Below are 16,908 nucleotides of genomic sequence, written 5' to 3'. Positions count from 1 at the left end.
CTCAGTCCGCCAGCCTGCCGCCAGGAGCCCTCACCTCTCTCGCCGACTCCTGCAGCTGGTGCTCCAGCTCCTTCACTCTGCCCTTGAGCTGCTCCACACGCCCGAGCGCCTTCGCCCGCTCCTCCTCCAGGGCCAGCAGCTCGCTCTGGAGCTTGGGGCTCGGGGCATCTTCGTGCTACAGTACAGAGAAGCTGCAAGACTTAGGGGCCTAGGGCAAACCTCGGGCCTCCTTGGGGTCTCACATGGGAAAAACGGTCTGCACCGCCCTCCCCCCACTTCCCCGCCCAAGGGACCCTGCAGAAAAAGCTGACTCATTCAAAGTGAGTAATGATTTATAGTCAGAATGCCAAATCTAGGTGGGGCCCCAAGGCCAAAGTTGGGGGTCATAAAAATTTATAGTCTACGAAACCTAGAAAACCGTTCCCCATCCCCATCTCCCTTCCACACGGGATACCCCCCTCTTGCCTCATCCGTCTCCTCTTTCCTTCATCTCTTCCCTCCAAGACACTCTATCCCTTATTCTCAGCCTCCTTTTCCCCTCTAATAAATCATCCCCAGGCCCACTTCTCAACTCTATCGCATTATGTCATCCCCAACTCCCTCCTCCCATCTCCAGGCCCTTCCCCTTGTCCCCAGTCTTGGTAACCACCCGCCACGCCAATCTCCACTCCCCAAATCTCCTCCCTTCCTGGATTCCTTCCCACTCCCTCACATGCTATTTCTCCTCTGAACTTTTTTTCTATTCCTCCCCTGCCTTCCTTCTCATCCCTAGAATCCTTCCATCCCCAGAATCCCTCTCAGCCCCAGAATCCCTCCATCCCCAGAATCCCTCCATCCCCAGAATCCTTCTCATCTCCAGAATCCCTCCATCCCCAGAATCCCTCTCAGCCCCAGAATCTCTCTCAGCCCCAGATTCCCTCCAGCCCCAGATTCCCTCCATCCCCAGAATCCCTTCATCCCCAGAATCCCTCTCAGCCCCAGAATCCCTCCATCCCCAGAATCCCTCTCAGCCCCAGAATCCCTTCATCCCCAGAATCCTTCTCAGCCCCAGAATCCCTCTCAGCCCCAGAATCCCTTCATCCCCAGAATCCCTCCATCCCCAGAATCCCTCAGCCCCAGAATCTCTCTCATCCCCAGATTCCCTCCATCCCCAGAATCCCTCTCAGCCCCAGAATCCCTCCATCCCCAGAATCCCTCCATCCCCAGAATTCCTCCATCCCCAGAATCCCTCTCAGCCCCAGATTCCCTCTCAGCCCAAGAATCCCTCCATCCCCAGAATCCCTCTCAGCCCCAGAATCTCTCTCATCCCCAGATTCCCTCCAGCCCCAGAATCCCTTCATCCCCAGAATCCCTCTCAGCCCCAGAATCCCTCCATCCCCAGAATCCCTCCATCCCCAGAATTCCTCCATCCCCAGAATCCCTCTCAGCCCCAGATTCCCTCCAGCCCCAGAATCCCTTCATCCCCAGAATCTCTCTCAGCCCCAGAATCCCTCCATCCCCAGAATCCCTCCATCCCCAGAATCCCTTCATCCCCAGAATCCCTCCATCCCCAGAATCCCTCTCAGCCCCAGAATCTCTCTCATCCCCAGATTCCCTCCATCCCCAGAATCCCTTCATCCCCAGAATCCCTCCATCCCCAGAATCCCTTCATCCCCAGAATCTCTCTCAGCCCCAGATTCCCTCCAGCCCCAGAATCCCTTCATCCCCAGAATCTCTCTCAGCCCCAGAATCCCTCCATCCCCAGAATCCCTCCATCCCCAGATTCCCTCTCATCCCCAGAATCCCTCCATCCCCAGATTCCCTCTCATCCCCAGAATCCCTCCATCCCCAGAATCCCTTCATCCCCAGAATCCCTCTCAGCCCCAGAATCTCTCTCATCCCCAGATTCCCTCCATCCCCCAGAATCCCTTCATCCCCAGAATCCCTCTCAGCCCCAGAATCTCTCTCATCCCCAGATTCCCTCCATCCCCAGAATCCCTTCATCCCCAGAATCTCTCTCAGCCCCAGATTCCCTCCAGCCCCAGAATCACTCCATCCCCAGAATCCCTCTCAGCCCCAGAATCCCTCCATCCCCAGAATCCCTCTCACCCCAGAATCCCTCCATCCCCAGAATCCCTTCATCCCCAGAATCCCTCTCATCCCCAGATTCCCTCTCATCCCCAGAATCCCTCCATCCCCAGAATCCCTTCATCCCCAGAATCCCTCTCAGCCCCAGAATCTCTCTCATCCCCAGATTCCCTCCATCCCCAGAATCCCTTCATCCCCAGAATCCCTCTCAGCCCCAGAATCTCTCTCATCCCCAGATTCCCTCCATCCCCAGAATCCCTTCATCCCCAGAATCTCTCTCAGCCCCAGATTCCCTCCAGCCCCAGAATCACTCCATCCCCAGAATCCCTCTCAGCCCCAGAATCCCTCCATCCCCAGAATCCTTCTCAGCCCCAGATTCCCTCTCATCCCCAGAATCCCTCCATCCCCAGAATCCCTTCATCCCCAGAATCCCTCTCAGCCCCAGATTCCCTCTCATCCCCAGAATCCCTCCATCCCCAGAATCCCTTCATCCCCAGAATCCCTCTCAGCCCCAGATTCCCTCTCATCCCCAGAATCCCTCCATCCCCAGAATCCCTCCATCCCCAGAATCCCTCTCAGCCCCAGAATCCCTTCATCCCCAGAATCCCTCTCAGCCCCAGAATCCCTCCATCCCCAGAATCCCTTCATCCCCAGAATCCCTCTCAGCCCCAGAATCCCTCCATCCCCAGAATCCCTTCATCCCCAGAATCCCTCTCAGCCCCAGAATCCCTCCATCCCCAGATTCCCTCTGTCCCCAGCCTGGTTCTCGCCCTCTCACTAACCCGGTTCCTCCCAACCCCTGCTCCCACCGTGGCCTCTGCCGCCTGCCCCAGACAGTGGCCCTCGCACCTCTTGCTGCGTGCTTTCAGTACTGCTACACTCCTCCTTCAGGTTCTCCTCGTCAGAGCGCTCCACGCTCTCCCAGAGCCTCTGCGCGGCCCCTCCGGGCTCCTCAGGGCCTCGTCCGGGGCCCCCGGCTGCCCCAGGCAGGCTCCTGGAGGGCCTTCTGCCGGCCAGAGCCAAAGCCATGGCCGCTTCGCCGATGCTGGGCAGCTCCCCTCCCTCGGAGCCCCCATCGGCCCGGCTGTACTCAGCACATAAGTTGAGGATGGTCTCCAGACGCTGGCGTTCCTAGGGGAGAGAGCAAGAAAGACTGAGGGCCCGGCCCTCCCCATCCCCAGGCCTGAGCGCGGCTCCCGCCTGCCAGCCGGGGAGAAAGCTTGGGTCACAGAATCTGGACCTGGATGAGACCTCAGGCACTCTCTGCTCCCCCCCGCTGCCTGCTGATCGCAGCAAGCTGGCACGACGCTCTGAGACTCAGTTTCCCCATCTGAAAACGGAGGAGGTTGCACCAGATGGCCCTGCTCCCCTCCGGCTCTCCTCCAGGGGAACGCCTGTGTTCCTCCCTGGGACTCACACTCTAGGCATAGGGCGGGGGTTTTAGCAGGCAGCAGCTAACTCCTTGGAGTCTTCCAACCTAACCTAGAACTCCATGCGCTGTGATTGCCCTCTCAGTGAGGGCGAGAGAGCGGGGCACTACCCCGGGTACTGTGGCTTGGGGCTCCTACTCCTTCCCCCTCCACAAGCCCCAGGAGAATGGGAAGGAGAGGAGAAATAAGGGACGGAATTCTCAAAGGGGCTGAGCTGCCCTTCTCCCCCACTCTTCCCCCAGCCCTCTTTCACTTTTCATTCTGCACCCAGTGGGCCCTTGCAAAAAGAGCACACAGACATTCAGACGTGCTGACCGCCACATAGGGGAAAACACAGAGACATAGGGACAGGTACCTGTGCACAGACCAAGAAGCAGACACACCCCATAAGGACGGGGATAGAGCTTAAATCTTTTCCTTCCTACCTTAGTCCCAAATCAACGCGAGCCTTGGGCACATGCCAGTGGAAAGGGCTCATTCCCAGTCCTACTGAAGGACTGACAGCTTTCCTGAGCCTGGCGCCCAGGCCTGGCCTTGTATGTCCCATTGTACGGCGGCCTGACCCTTAATCCTTGGTTCCGTGGCCCGCCCCAGTCACCAGGACACAGACACCATCGCTCCTCAGCCCCCTGAGGGAGGAGGGCCCACTCATGCCCCTCGGATGCCCATGGACACCGTGGCATCTCCCCAAGCAAGAGGAGCTCCACCCCTACCCCCCACAGAAACTGTGGCCCTAGCAAAGAGCTCTTCTTTCTCCAGACTCCCTCCTCCCCACGGCCCCTTTCCCCCTTCCCCTCCCACCAGCTCAGACCAATATCTCACCTGGCTTCCCTCCTGTTCTTTGCCCAGTTCCATGGCCAAAAAGACCCGGAACCCAGTCCCTCCACCCCAGGAGGCTGGGCCCTCTTTCCTCCTCCCCCTGCCTCAGGACACAGATAAGCAGCTGCTACAGAGATGGGAGGGGCAGGCAGTTTCCAAGCCTTAAAGTGGCAGGTTGGGACAGGTCAGGGCCTTGTGGATGTGTGAAGCTGGGGAAGAGAGACGGGACCCACTCCTCAGATCCATAACCCACGCTGGCTGTCCTCCTGGGACGGGGTCATCCCAGGATCTGCCCTAGGCTAGCAAGAAAAGCTCAGGGGAGCCCCTCCTCAGGAGCGGGGAATTCTTCCCCAGATCTGAACAGAAATAGTGAGGGGGAAGGATGATGACACAGGCGAGTCTGCTCTTCTCCTTCACGTTCTCCCCACTTTCCCTGGGCCCTCCCTTTCCCTGAGCTATCCTGGGAATCCCAAGCCCCCACCCAGCTCAGTTGCCAGCTCAGAGACAGCTGCCCAGAGGCCTTCCCATCCCCCAGACCCTCCCCACAGGGGAGTCTCAGACTCAGAAAGTCTCAGAGATCTGACCTTAGGGGCCCCCTAGCCAAGAGCTCCTATAGTCTGTGAGCAGGGGCCCTCCTCAGACCCTTTGGCCCCTTTTGGCCAAGTGAGCCCCTTACCAGAGAACAAGAGAACCGAGAAGTATCTGAGCCCAGCCTGGTCCTGGGCAAGGGGCTGGGTTATGGGGCCAGAGAGAGGAGCCTGACAGAGTCAGCCCTCCGTAAATCCCTCCTGTGCAAAGTCTGCCCTAAACCCAGCCCTTTATCACTAGGGCAGAGCCTTCTAGGCCTAATCACCTAAGCCTACTCCTTTGTGGGAAAGAGAGGGGAATCCTAGGGGAGGAGGGGGGTGCAAAGATCCTCCCTGACTACAATCTTCAAGGATGATGTTAACAATGAAAATACTAATGTCTAACTTCAATAGCTTTAAGGTTTAAAGCCCTTTCCTCATGACAACCGTCATGGTGGGTGTTATATTTTATTATTATACTGTCTCCCCCTTTTAAAAATAAGAAAATTGAGACTTTGAAGGCTGAATATCTTGTTTACGGTCGCACAGCCACTAATATTTGTAAATCATTAAGTTCTTTATAAATGTGAGTGCTCGATAGATTTGTGACTCAAGTGTCACACATGGCAACACTCCTGAGTGGACCCAGACCAGAATAAAATGTAACTGGAAAATATTTAACAAAATACATGAAAACACTATGTAGATGAGATTACATTTGGGGGAAAATAATTGGGGTTAAGTGAAATCACTTAGTGATTCACTAAGTAAAAGCCCAAGGTCACAAAGCTAGGATTTTGTATTTGAGGCCCTCTTTGAACTCAGGTCCTCTCGACATCCGAGTCAGTGCTCTATTCAGTGCACCGTCTAGCTGCCACAAAGATATTGCATTTTAAAACTAAATCAATATTCAGCCCAAATGGATCACTTAGTTTCCTCATTTGTAAATGTGGATAAAAACGGAACCTACTTGACAAAGAATCAGAAAATTGAGTAGCTGCCCATTAACTGGGGAATAGTTGAATAAGTTATGGTATAAGAAAGTAATTTAATATTATTGTTCTATAAAAAATGATGAATACGCTGATTTTAGAAAAGCCTGAAAAGATTTACATGAACTGATGCTAAGTGAAGCAAGCAGAACCAGAAAACCATATACACTGCAACAGCAAAATTGTGTGATGATCAACTATGAGAGAATTGGCTCTTCTCAGCAATTCAATGATCCAAGGCAATTCCAATAAACTTTGGATAAAAAATCCCATCTGTATCAGAGAGAATTATGAAGACTGCCAGAGTGAAGTATACTATTTTCACTTTTTGTTTTCTTCTGTTTTTTGTGTGTGTGTGTGTGTGTGTGTGTGTGTGTGTGGTTTTTCCCTTTTGTTCTGATTTTTCTCTCCCACCATGGATCATATGGAAATATTAAAAAATGAATGTACATGTATAACCTAAAATTTTTTTTAAAAATAGAACCTACTTCACAGGGATATTATGAGGCTCAAATGAAGTAATATATAGAAAGTGCTTTGCAAACCTTAAAGTACTAATTAAATGTATTTAAGTGTTAGGTATTATTTGTAGTAGTCATCACTATGTCATATCAGATATCAAAGGAAAGAGTATGAGGCACCAGGTTTCTAAAGGTTTCAGTTCTGTAACCAACCGTAACCATACAACCATACACCAAAAAATGAAAAGTGAATCAACAAAATTATAAAGATGAAGCACGACTTCACTAAAGAGAAAGGAGCTTCTGAGTCTGCTTTGACACCTGGGTCTAAATCTGATTAGTGTCTTAGGACCCCCATTCTTTCCCCATTACGTGTTTTTGGACTCTCAGTGTATCAGTTGCGCTGATTTTTTTTCCTCTTTAAAATACTCATTCTTGTATGGGATGGTTTCCTGACAGGGGACAAGGGAAGTATAATGGAAATAACTGTGATGAAGTTAGAAACAGAAGATATTAGTAAAAACTTTAGAAAAGCATTTGGGGTCTCTTCCGGCCCGACATTCAGGGGCTTTGGGTCGGGGATCCCAGAGCACCCCCCCGCCCCAGCCCACTCACCAGCCGCTCCATCTCCTGCTCCCGCAGCCGCTCCTGCCTCTGGCGCCGGTGGTACTCCAGCAGGTCATCTTCGTTGTCGCTGATTTCAGTGATGCTGTTCTTTCTCTCCCGGGGCGCTGGTACCCGGAGCTCCCCACTCGAGAGCTTCCTCTGGGCCCGAGGACTCTGCCGGGGCGAGGCTCCAGTTAAGGAGCCAAGGCTGTAGGCCGGGCTCAGTCCTCCACTGAAGCTGCCCTTTCGGGGCGCCAGGGACTCTCCGAGTGTGGGCGAGGGGCTCCTTGTCCGGCGGCCCCTCCCGCCCAAGGGGAGCGTGAAGTCTTCCGAGGAGGAGGTGTGTGCTGCCCAGCGGCGGGTCCTGGGACTCTCGGCCGTTTCCCTGGCTAGCTTCGTGTCTGGCGCAGCACGAGCGGGCATAGGAGACAGTGGGGAGGCCCTCCGGGACAGGGATGGACTCAGGGGCGGGAGCTCGCGCATGCTCTCCGGACCGCCCCGACGGCCCAGGCGAGGACTCTCTGGTGGCTGCAGGGAGCGGGGGGCCATCCCGTCCGAGAAGGTCCTTCCCACCAGCTGGCGCGAGGGACTGGCCGTCAGTGCTCGCTCAGGGCCGGGCAGCTCCCGGAAAGGGCTGGGGGGCCGCTCCTGGAGCGCGCCAGCCTTGCTCCGGGGGGCGGGGATGGGAGGCTGGTACTTGGGACTGCCAGGAAGGCCGGGGGACTGGCTCCGCACACTGCCGTCGGGGTATTCGCTCAGGCTGATGGCCACGACGGGGAGCGACACCCCCATCCGCGGGCTCTCCGTGGCCTTGCGAGCCTCTGCCAGCACGGTCGCAGCGGGACTGTCGGTCAGCAGACCTCGCCGCCCTGGGCTGGGGGGCCCCTCGTGCAGCCCCTTCCTGCCCAGCCGCGGGCTGTCTGATGGGCGAGCAGCACTGGGCCGCATCTGTGGGGGCTGTAAGGCCAGATGGTAGCTGGAGGAGCGGGCAGGGACCAGGGGGGGCACGGCCAGGCTCGGCTCCTGTCCTCCAGGTGAGTGGCTGGCGCAGCTGCCACTACTGGCAGGCGAGGAGAGGGGAGAAAAGGGGGGAGACGTGTTCTCATAGCTGGAGCCCACAGACATGGCCCCTGGGCTAATGGGTGGCGAGAGTGTGTAGCGCCCACCATTGGAGAGGGGGGAGCTCGCAGGGACCTTCTTGCCAGGGGCCCCCGGCTCCTCCAGCACCAGAGAGTCCATGATGTCCTGCAGGTCCTTCTCAATGGAGCTCACCAGGGAGCTGTGGCTGGCGCAAGCAGCATGACTCCGGGTGGGGGGCTGCGGGGGGTGGTTCCCATTCACCAGGCTCTCTGACTCAGCTGGGACAGAGCAGAGCGAGGTCACGGGTAAGGCAGGGCTCATCTCTCACTGCGCCCAGTACCTGGTCCCTGCCACCCAGCCCACTTCCCCTTCCCCTCCCAGTGTACACAGGAGACCCAGCTAACGGGACAGACTCTAAGCCTAGCTATTTGTAAGACTACAAATGACTTACCCTCCCCAAGCCTCAGTTTCCTCCCGTGTAGAGAGAGAACACCAGTTCTACCCTAATTCCCGGAGGACGGCGGGGAGGAGGGTTGTGGAGAACGGAGCGCCGGACATTCCAGGGGCCTAAGCCCTGAGCGCTCAGCTTTGGTTCCCCCTGCCTCATCTCCCCCACCTCCTCTCCCCCAGCTCATCCCCCTTACCTCATCTCTCCTCCCTGCAAGAAGGGCAGGTTCTGACAGAATGAGAGAAGCAGGCAAGGAAAGGAGGCCGGGAGCTGAAAAGGGCATAATCTGGCAGGACCCAGGCTAGGAAGCAGGGAGCACTCCCCCCATCCAATTCAGGGGAGTACAAAGGGAGAGGTGAACCACCTGCCTCCCTCCTCCCACAAAGGAGGAGGGAGGCTGGAGCCGGCACCATCTGCAACCAATCAGGAGCCCTCAGAAGCCAGAGGGGCGGGGTCTGGTACTAATGGCCAGTTCCTGGAAGCTAAAGCAGACATCTAGGTACAGCTCTGTGGCTCCAATTATCCCCATTAAGCTGCTAGCCACAGGGGCTCTCCATCCCGCCCTGCCCTGCCCTGCTCTCCTCCCACTGCCACCCTGGCAGCTCCAGAACCGCTGCGTGCCTCGGTCAGGCCTGCGGGAAAGCTGAAGCGGGGTTGAAGGGAGAAGAGGAATGAGGGAGGGGACCAGGCAAAAGGCAGCCCGGAACTCAGCCATATAAATTCCCAGGGAAGTAGAAAACCTGTGCTAACGAAGGCCAGAAAGGGAAGGAAGCCATTCCCATCAAAAGTTTGGGAACCTCTATCATGGAAACCCAAAGGCAGAGTTAAGGGGCTGGGGGCAGAACAGCAGGCAAGGGGGAGCACAAGCGGCGTTGGCCTGGGCCCCCTCCCCAGATTATTCTCCTGTACCCACCTCCCTTATATCTCCTACCTAGGGAAATCTTAGTGGCCGGGGAAGCCATTCTCTCTTACTCTTGGCTCCCCATTAAGGCTTCTCCTAAAGGTAATGGCCATGGAAGGGCTGTGCCAGAGAAAGCCGAGTCTCTTTCCAAACCTCAGTATTGGCTGGATGGGGATAGAAAAGCAGACCCTGGCCCCATGACCAGGGCCCCCTCCCACAAAAATCACTAATTCACACACCAGTTCCAGGTGCGGGACTGAGTCACCGGCTGGCAGAGGTGGGGCACGAGGTAGAAAAGTCAAGGCTTGCCAGTTGAGGAACCAATCTAGCCAGTTTATGGGCATCTGCCTGGCATAATCCTTCATCTTTTGCCTCCCCTCAGGCTACCAGAGAGGGTAAAGGCAAGGGATTTACTTCAGCAGTGACAGAACTAGAGGTTCAAGCCTCAGACCCCGCCTGGCACCACACCGTGGGGAGTGAAGCTGGAGAAGCTTTTTTTTCTCCTACGCACATGATCCCCAGGAAAACCTGAGCCCAGCCAATTGGCACTGCCCTGACCGTGTCCCTGTGCTGCCTGGCATCCCCTCCGCCGCTGGGCACTCAGCAGATGACAGGGAGCCAAACCCACCACATCGTCCCATGCCCTTACTCCAAGTATGCTCAGGGTGGGAGGGGGCAGCTCTCTTGGGGACCAACGGCGGATCCCAGGAGTCACTCACTCTGGCTCTTTGTCAGCTCAGGCAGATGTCATGATTCCACCTGGTACCTACCTAGGGCAGGGGCATAGGGTGCTCCCGGACCCCGACCTCCAGACGGGATCATGCTTTTCATCCACTTGGCTTCTGCTGGGTGGTTAAATCGGAGGAAGGTGGATTGGCCCAGACACAACATGCAGCCTGTAGGAGAGGAGGAAGCCAGAGTTCAGAACTAGGGATGCTCCTTATTATTTGGCCTTTCCCTGACATGAACCTTGGGGCTGAGAGGCAGCCCTGGGACCCCAGAACACATACAGGCACTGACACATTTGCTGCACCCTTCCTGACTTTCCTAGGATCAGTTAGCTACTAAGTGTTGGAGGCCAGACGAATTTCCTGACTCTGGAGTACCATTCCCACTGAGCTCCCTCGCTGTCCCTCATTTATATGCCCTCAGCTGTTAACAGATCCATAAATAAAGCTCCACATGTGTCCCACAGGTAAAGTCACCCCCTGCCCCACAAGCACACATCCATGTCTACCATGTTGTGTACTGGGTGGAAGCAGTGTTGGGTTAAGGGCAGAAGAACTGAGTTCTAAACTACCATTTCAAAAACATGTGGCTTGGAGAAGTCATTCAGGCACTATAAACCTTAGTTTCTTCTCTGTAAAGTAAGGAAATGAGCTCAGCCTTATAACATCGCCCTTATAAGGATCACACAAGATGCCATGAAAGGTTTCCTGTAAAATCATAAAGGAGGGGAAATGACCCACATGTGCAAAACTGTTTGTAGCAGCCCTTTTTGTGGTAGCAAAGGATTGGTTGTGGTACATGAAAGCAATGGAATATTATTGTTCTATAAAAAATGATGAATAAGCTGATTTTAGAAAGGCCTGGAAAGATTTACATGAACTGATGCTGAGAAAAACAGGCAAAACAAGGGATACACTATACATAATAACAGCTAGAATATGCGATGCTCAACTATGAAACATTTGGTTCTTCTCAGTGGTTCAGTGATCCAAGGCAATCCCCATAGACTTTGGACAGAAAATGCCATCTGCATCCAGAAAAAGCACTATGGAGATAGAATGTAAATCAGCCCATGCTACATTCACTTCTTTTTTCTGTTTTTTTTTTTTCTTTCCCATGGTTTTATTCCTTCTGTTCTGATTTTTCTCTCCCAATATGATTCATAAAGCAATGTGTATTAAAAACTCTTTAATGTGTATTAAAAACTCTTCACCTTTTACGAGTGAACGGATCCCTCTGGGAGTGTTGGGAAGCCTGTAGCCCCCTTCTCAGAATAACTTTGTTAAATGCATAAAATAAAATGGAATTACAAAAGAATCAATCATATTGAACTCAAAATATTAAGTAAGATTATCAACATATTAAAAACATAAGTTCACAAACTCTGTTAAAAATCTCTTGGGACTGATACAACTGACTCCGGATGGAGTACTCTCTCCCCTGAGTCCCCTCGCTGCCCCTCATTTATATGCCCTCAGCTATTAACAGATTCATAAATAAAGCTCCATATGTGTCCTACCCCCGGGATATGTGTCCACATACACAAGCTGATATGTATTCATATGCCACTTTCTAGATGTCTCAGTTTGAAAATGGACCATTTGGGAATAGGGGCCAGGAAAGAACAATTGTAGAGACAGAAGACCCTCCTACTAAAAACTATAGGTTCTATTTCTGGTTCTGCCTTTGACTGACAATGTGGCCAGGGTGCGTTGCTACCCCTCTATGAAACTTACTTTCTTTCTGAACTAGAGGATCCTAATACCCAAAGAGATAGAAAGGAAGTGGGGTGGTCTGGAATAAGGCTATTTATTGTTTACATGACTTTTTAACCTCAAAGGTCCAGCTATAAAACAATGCGTTTAAGAGCTTTTTCAGCCCTAACCTTCTGAGCTTTGGTCCAAAAGATGCTTTGTCAGGAGGAGGGTGGCAAGGGCCAGAAGACCCAGAGGATGCCCAGAGTGGGGACCCCTGGACTCTGTCCTTACTAAGCCAGTCCTTAGCTTCAGAGCCTAATACATTCCTAGGTAGAAGCACAAGCCTGGTCCTGCCCACACAGTCAAGGGAGTTGGAGCAGGAGCCAGAGAATGTAGCCTGGAGCACCAAGGAGTGTGCACAGAAGCAGGTGTGCCTGCAGGCACCTCAGGCACGAGCTAGCAAATCTTCTTCCACCTCCATCACTCCCACTGTGCCAGCTGCCTCACAGGCTCCCATTCACATGGGTTCCTGAGGGAGGTTCCCTACTGCGGGGAGACAGAGAGGACAGGTGGTTCAGGGGATACCCTCCATGGTTTGTGTAGCTGTCACTACCCACCCTTTCCTCTGCCCGCATACTCCCTCCATCCCCCACCAGCCTCCAGTCTGCCTAACCTGGTACCACCTGGCACCCAAGCTCTATGCCAACATGCAGTTGAGGCTGGCAAGGAAGACTGCATTCTTGGACGCTGAGACAGTTTTGCTCAAGCAGGCAGCAAGGGTAGGGGGCATCTCAGGCCACGTGTCTGCCCTGGCAATTCCTTCTGCCCTGCAGGGGAGGGAACTGGTGGCTGCTGATGTGTCTGGATGCCGGGCCATGGGCAAAGCTGTGGAAAGTTTCTGGTTCTATCTGAAGATCCCAGGGTGGTTGGTGTTCAGTACCACCGGCCTCAGACACAAAAGTGCTTTCCTGTCCTCCTCCCCGGGGGACAGAGTATCAGAATGTAGCACCCTAGCACGCCCCCCCAACTCTCCTGGTCGCCTAAGACATGCTCAGATCAAGAACCCTAAAGGATGACAGTTAGCCAAGAGCTATCTGTGCCCTGCCCCTGGTCCCGTGGGGCCGGCATGAGAATAATCATAACTTTACTAATCAGGACTAATAACAAGCCTCGCTATTTTGAGTTACCCAGTCCTTGCCCCACCCTCTGCCCCCCGCCACAGACATACTTCACAGCTATTTTACAAGCTAACTAATGAGCACCTCTTAGTAACTGGCCCAGTCTCCAAATGGACCGCTTAACCCCAGGAAAGGAAGGGAAAGGGGTGCTTAGCAAACCATACAGGGCCCTGGGGGAAACAAAGGGGGTAAGAAAGGGGAGATGCTGATGACTCCTTGGCCCCCCAATCCCCCCAAGGAGTATTTAGACAGGGTGGGAGGCCCCCTGGATCCCACCCCCTTTATTCCTCCCTCCTCCCTCCAGCAGAGGGGGTGTGACCACATTTCCTCCAGGGCTATAAATAGGGGATGCCAGGCAGCGGGGTGAGGGCTGTATTAATAGAGTGGGAAGGAGGCTAGAAGGACAGACTAGGGCTCCCGACCAAATTAACTTTCTATTTGCACTTGGTGAGAGGAAAGATGTGGAGCCCCGGTGGCTGCCTCAGCTCTGGCCCCAGCCTAACCCAGGGTCCAAGTGAACTTTGACTCTCACTCTCTAGTCCTAAGCCACTTCCATTTTCCCCAGAGCCGGCTTCCCTCCTCAGCCGGGAGCCCGGGGCCAGCGGCCGGCCCATCCGCCCGAATCAGAATCCCGCAGCCCCACATGCTAGGGAACCTAGGGAAGGAGGGAGCCGCACGTTCGGGACGGCAGGAGGGCGCAGAGGTGAGGAGAACGAATCTGACTAGGAAAAGCACACAATACAGACCGCCGCCTCTCTCTCCCCGGCGGGCAGACGGGAGCCTCCAAAGTGCGGCTGGGGCCGGGCGGGAGGTTGGAGGGGGCTTCGCCTCCCGCCGCAGACTCTCCCCCCCACCCGCGCCCCTCTCCGGTCCAGAACCGGGCGAGGAGTTCAGTAGAGCTGCCCTCTAGCCTCTCGTTCCCAGTCCCAACGTGCCGGCCGGGGCTGCCCTCTGTCCCGGAGGGGCTGAGAATGACTGGGATCCGGTCTCGGATCCCGCAGCGCCGGGGGAGCCCGAGCCCCGACAGCACCATCGCCCGAGGCAGCCTGGCGAGCACCCGCCCCGCGAACAACCGCTGGAAGGGGAGAAGGATCCCCGCCGGCTCCCGCACCCTCCATCACCCCCGCGCAACGTGCCTCCCGGCGCCCGGGCCCCCTCCCCGCCTGCAGCTCCCGGCCTCCGCTGGGCCCCGGGCCAGCAACTCACCAGCCGAGCCCGGACCTCCCTGCGCGCTCGGGCTCCAGCTCCAGCTTTGGCCCGGCCAGGCTCGGCCCGGCTCCCGGGGCTCCGGCTCCGGCTCCCGCTCCGGCTCCACAGCCCGGCCCGGGGCCTATTGAGGGGGCGGGCCCGAGCTCCCGCACAGCCACTGGAGCGGACCGGGGCGGGGCCGGGGCCGGGCCGGGGCTGGGGCCGGGGCCGGGGAGGTGGGGGAAAGGAGGGAGGAGGGACAAAGGAGAAGGGAGGGAGGGGAAGAGGAAGTGATGGAGGACCAGGGAGGGGAGGAGAAGGGGAGAGGACCCAGGGAGGTGGACAAGGAGATGGAGACCAACAGGGGAGAGAGAGAGAGCAAGACCCTGATCCCAAAATCTGAGGACCGGGGAGGCGGTGGCAGGAACGGAGAAGGGAGGCCGGCGGAAAAGGGCTGAGGCGATGGGAACCAGGGAGACGTCCCGAGTGGTGGTGGAAGGAGGAGGCTGAGGGGAGCTCCGAGGTAAGGGTGACAAGAAACTACAAGTGTCTCCACCCTCCACCCACCCTCCTCCCAGAGCTGGAGAGACAGCCCTGGGAGTTAGGAGACCTGGGAGAAGGGCTTCGCTCTGCCTTTAACTTGCCGGGTGTCTTTGGGCAACGGATCCCTGCTTTTCCCCTCACTGCAACCTCCTGAGATAGAGGTCCTGGAAGCACTAGCCCCATTTTACAGATGGAAAACCCAGAAAAGGAAGTGTGGTGCTCTGGAAAAAGCTGAATTTACAGTGTGAGGGCTGGAGCTCAAACCTTCTCTCTGCTACTTACTAAGTGACCAAGAGCAAATCGCTTCTCTGAGGCTTCATTTTCTCATCTTTAAAAGGAGAGGGTTGGTCTAGCTCGCCAGAAGAGCTCCTTGTCACTGACTCCAAAGCCACCATCTTTCTGGATCTCAATCACCAAGCTTCTAAGTACTGGCTGCTCTACAAGGACTATGATATCCAGTCCAGGATTGTTTAATCTATGATAATAGATATAATAATAATAATAACATAGATGATGTAATGATCTATAATAATTACGTGGCACTTTGCATATGTTATTTCATTTGAATCTCACAAGAGGCTCTTGAGAGGTAGGTGCTATTATTATTATCATCCTCATTTTGCAAATAAGGATAAGCCACACACATAGTATGTTTAAGGCAGGATTCAAATTGAGATCTTCTTGACTCCAAACACAGCACTCTCTGCACTCAGCCAACTTGTTGCTTTTAATTTATACTTGTTCCCTTTATAAATATTCTTCTCTGTGACTCAGTTTCCTCCTCTACAAAAAGAGTAGAGTGGATTGAATGATTTTGCAGGCTCCTTACAGCTATCTTTCAGTGGTTCTGTTGGGGAGCAAATCTGAAAGTTCATTAGAAGCCTCACTAGGTAGTCAGATTTGACCTTACTCTTGTCTCCCTAACTATCTATAAGAAATGACTAGAGGCAGGGTTTCCCCTGACTGCCTAAGATTTCTGTACAGAGGAAGATCTGTGAAGATGATGATGATGATGATAGAGAGCATTTATAGGATGTTTTAAGCCTTGCAAAGGGCTTTACATTATTATCTCATTTGATTCTCACAACAACTCTGGGAAATAGATGCGATTATTATCCCCATTGTACAAGTGATGAAACTGAGGGAGACAGATCGGTCCCTCTCATGGCTAATAAGTATCTATGACCAGAATTAAACACATCTTTTTCATGACTCTAGGACTAGAGCTATATCTACCACCAAGCTGCCTAGGAAGCCTATGATATGCAGGCAGCTTGGGATTCCTGCCCCTCTCTCTTCCCTCACTTAATAAATTTTCCCCCTCCCCCCCCCAAAAAAAAATACCACATTCACAGGGCTTGAAGGGATAAGGTCTAGTTCTTTCTAGGGTCTCTCAGGCTCCAAATGTGACTGGATATATAGTTCAAGCCAGCAGCCTATTTCAACAGCTGGGTTCCCAGTGCTCAGCTCCTCCCTATTCCATCCTGGGAATCACTCACAGTTACCTTGTAGCTGGAACCTCCAAGGTCACAGGCAGGGAGGGCCAGCCAGCCAGACACAACACCAACTCAACCACCCTCCCTAAATAGAAGTTCATGATACACAAGGAGCCAAGCCAGGCGTGTGGTGCCCATATAGACAGACACTTTCCCCACAAACAGACTCTTTCTCGCAAATTCTCTTTCAAGAAGAGATTTGCCTTTCTTCCCGTTCCCCCACCTCTCTCACAGTTATAGTGTTGAACACCTTAGAAGTTGTCCCATCCAATTTCCTCATTTACCAGCTCAGAGAGGTTAAATGATTAATTCAGTTGATAACAGTCAGGGTTGGGCCCTGACCCCAAGCTGTCTCTTTCCACTAGATCATTCTGCCTCTTACAGTCGAATATTCTTAGGAACACTCTTTTTTCTCCCATACACACACATCCATTCCGGGCGGGTACCCCTACACAGAGAAATGTGCCCATTTCTTGTACAACTCACTCTTCTCGTTTTTGCATATTACTGTCTTCTCTCACACAACACTGACACCCACACCATACTCACAACTGCTTCTACTCACAGCTCTAGAGGGATTCTGGAAAGTGACTCAGATTTCCAGAGAAATAACCAGGCACACTTCCCAGCCCCAAGGAGCCCCCTCCTTTCAGCCATCTCTCCTCTTCTGACGGGAGGAGAAGAAAACAAATGATTTCAGATGCAAA

The 16,908-nt window shown here is 54.0% G+C and overlaps 1 protein-coding gene across 16 annotated transcripts in view; it reads right to left on the bottom strand.

Moving 5' to 3' along the window:
- The window catches only part of PHLDB1 (pleckstrin homology like domain family B member 1), a 61,978-nt gene that overhangs the window by 30,287 nt on the left and 14,783 nt on the right, over nt 1-16,908 (bottom strand). For 15 of the 16 annotated variants that reach the window (XM_031960079.1, XM_031960081.1, XM_031960078.1 and 12 more), the window contains exons 5-8: nt 10,141-10,266; nt 6,951-8,299; nt 2,917-3,198; nt 35-175 (exon numbers count right to left, since the gene is read on the bottom strand). In XM_031960079.1, coding sequence (XP_031815939.1) covers nt 35-175; nt 2,917-3,198; nt 6,951-8,299; nt 10,141-10,266 — 1,898 coding nt within the window. Of the gene's footprint in view, nt 1-34; nt 176-2,916; nt 3,199-6,950; nt 8,300-10,140; nt 10,267-14,180; nt 14,395-16,908 lie in introns of those variants that run through there. The other variant, XM_031960094.1, reaches the window with a different exon arrangement.

Source organism: Sarcophilus harrisii, chromosome 3 (genome assembly GCF_902635505.1).
Source record: "Sarcophilus harrisii chromosome 3, mSarHar1.11, whole genome shotgun sequence".
Lineage (NCBI taxonomy): Eukaryota > Metazoa > Chordata > Mammalia > Dasyuromorphia > Dasyuridae > Sarcophilus > Sarcophilus harrisii.
The sequence above is the reverse complement of the archived record's forward strand: the minus strand, read 5'-3'. Positions and strand labels throughout refer to the sequence as shown.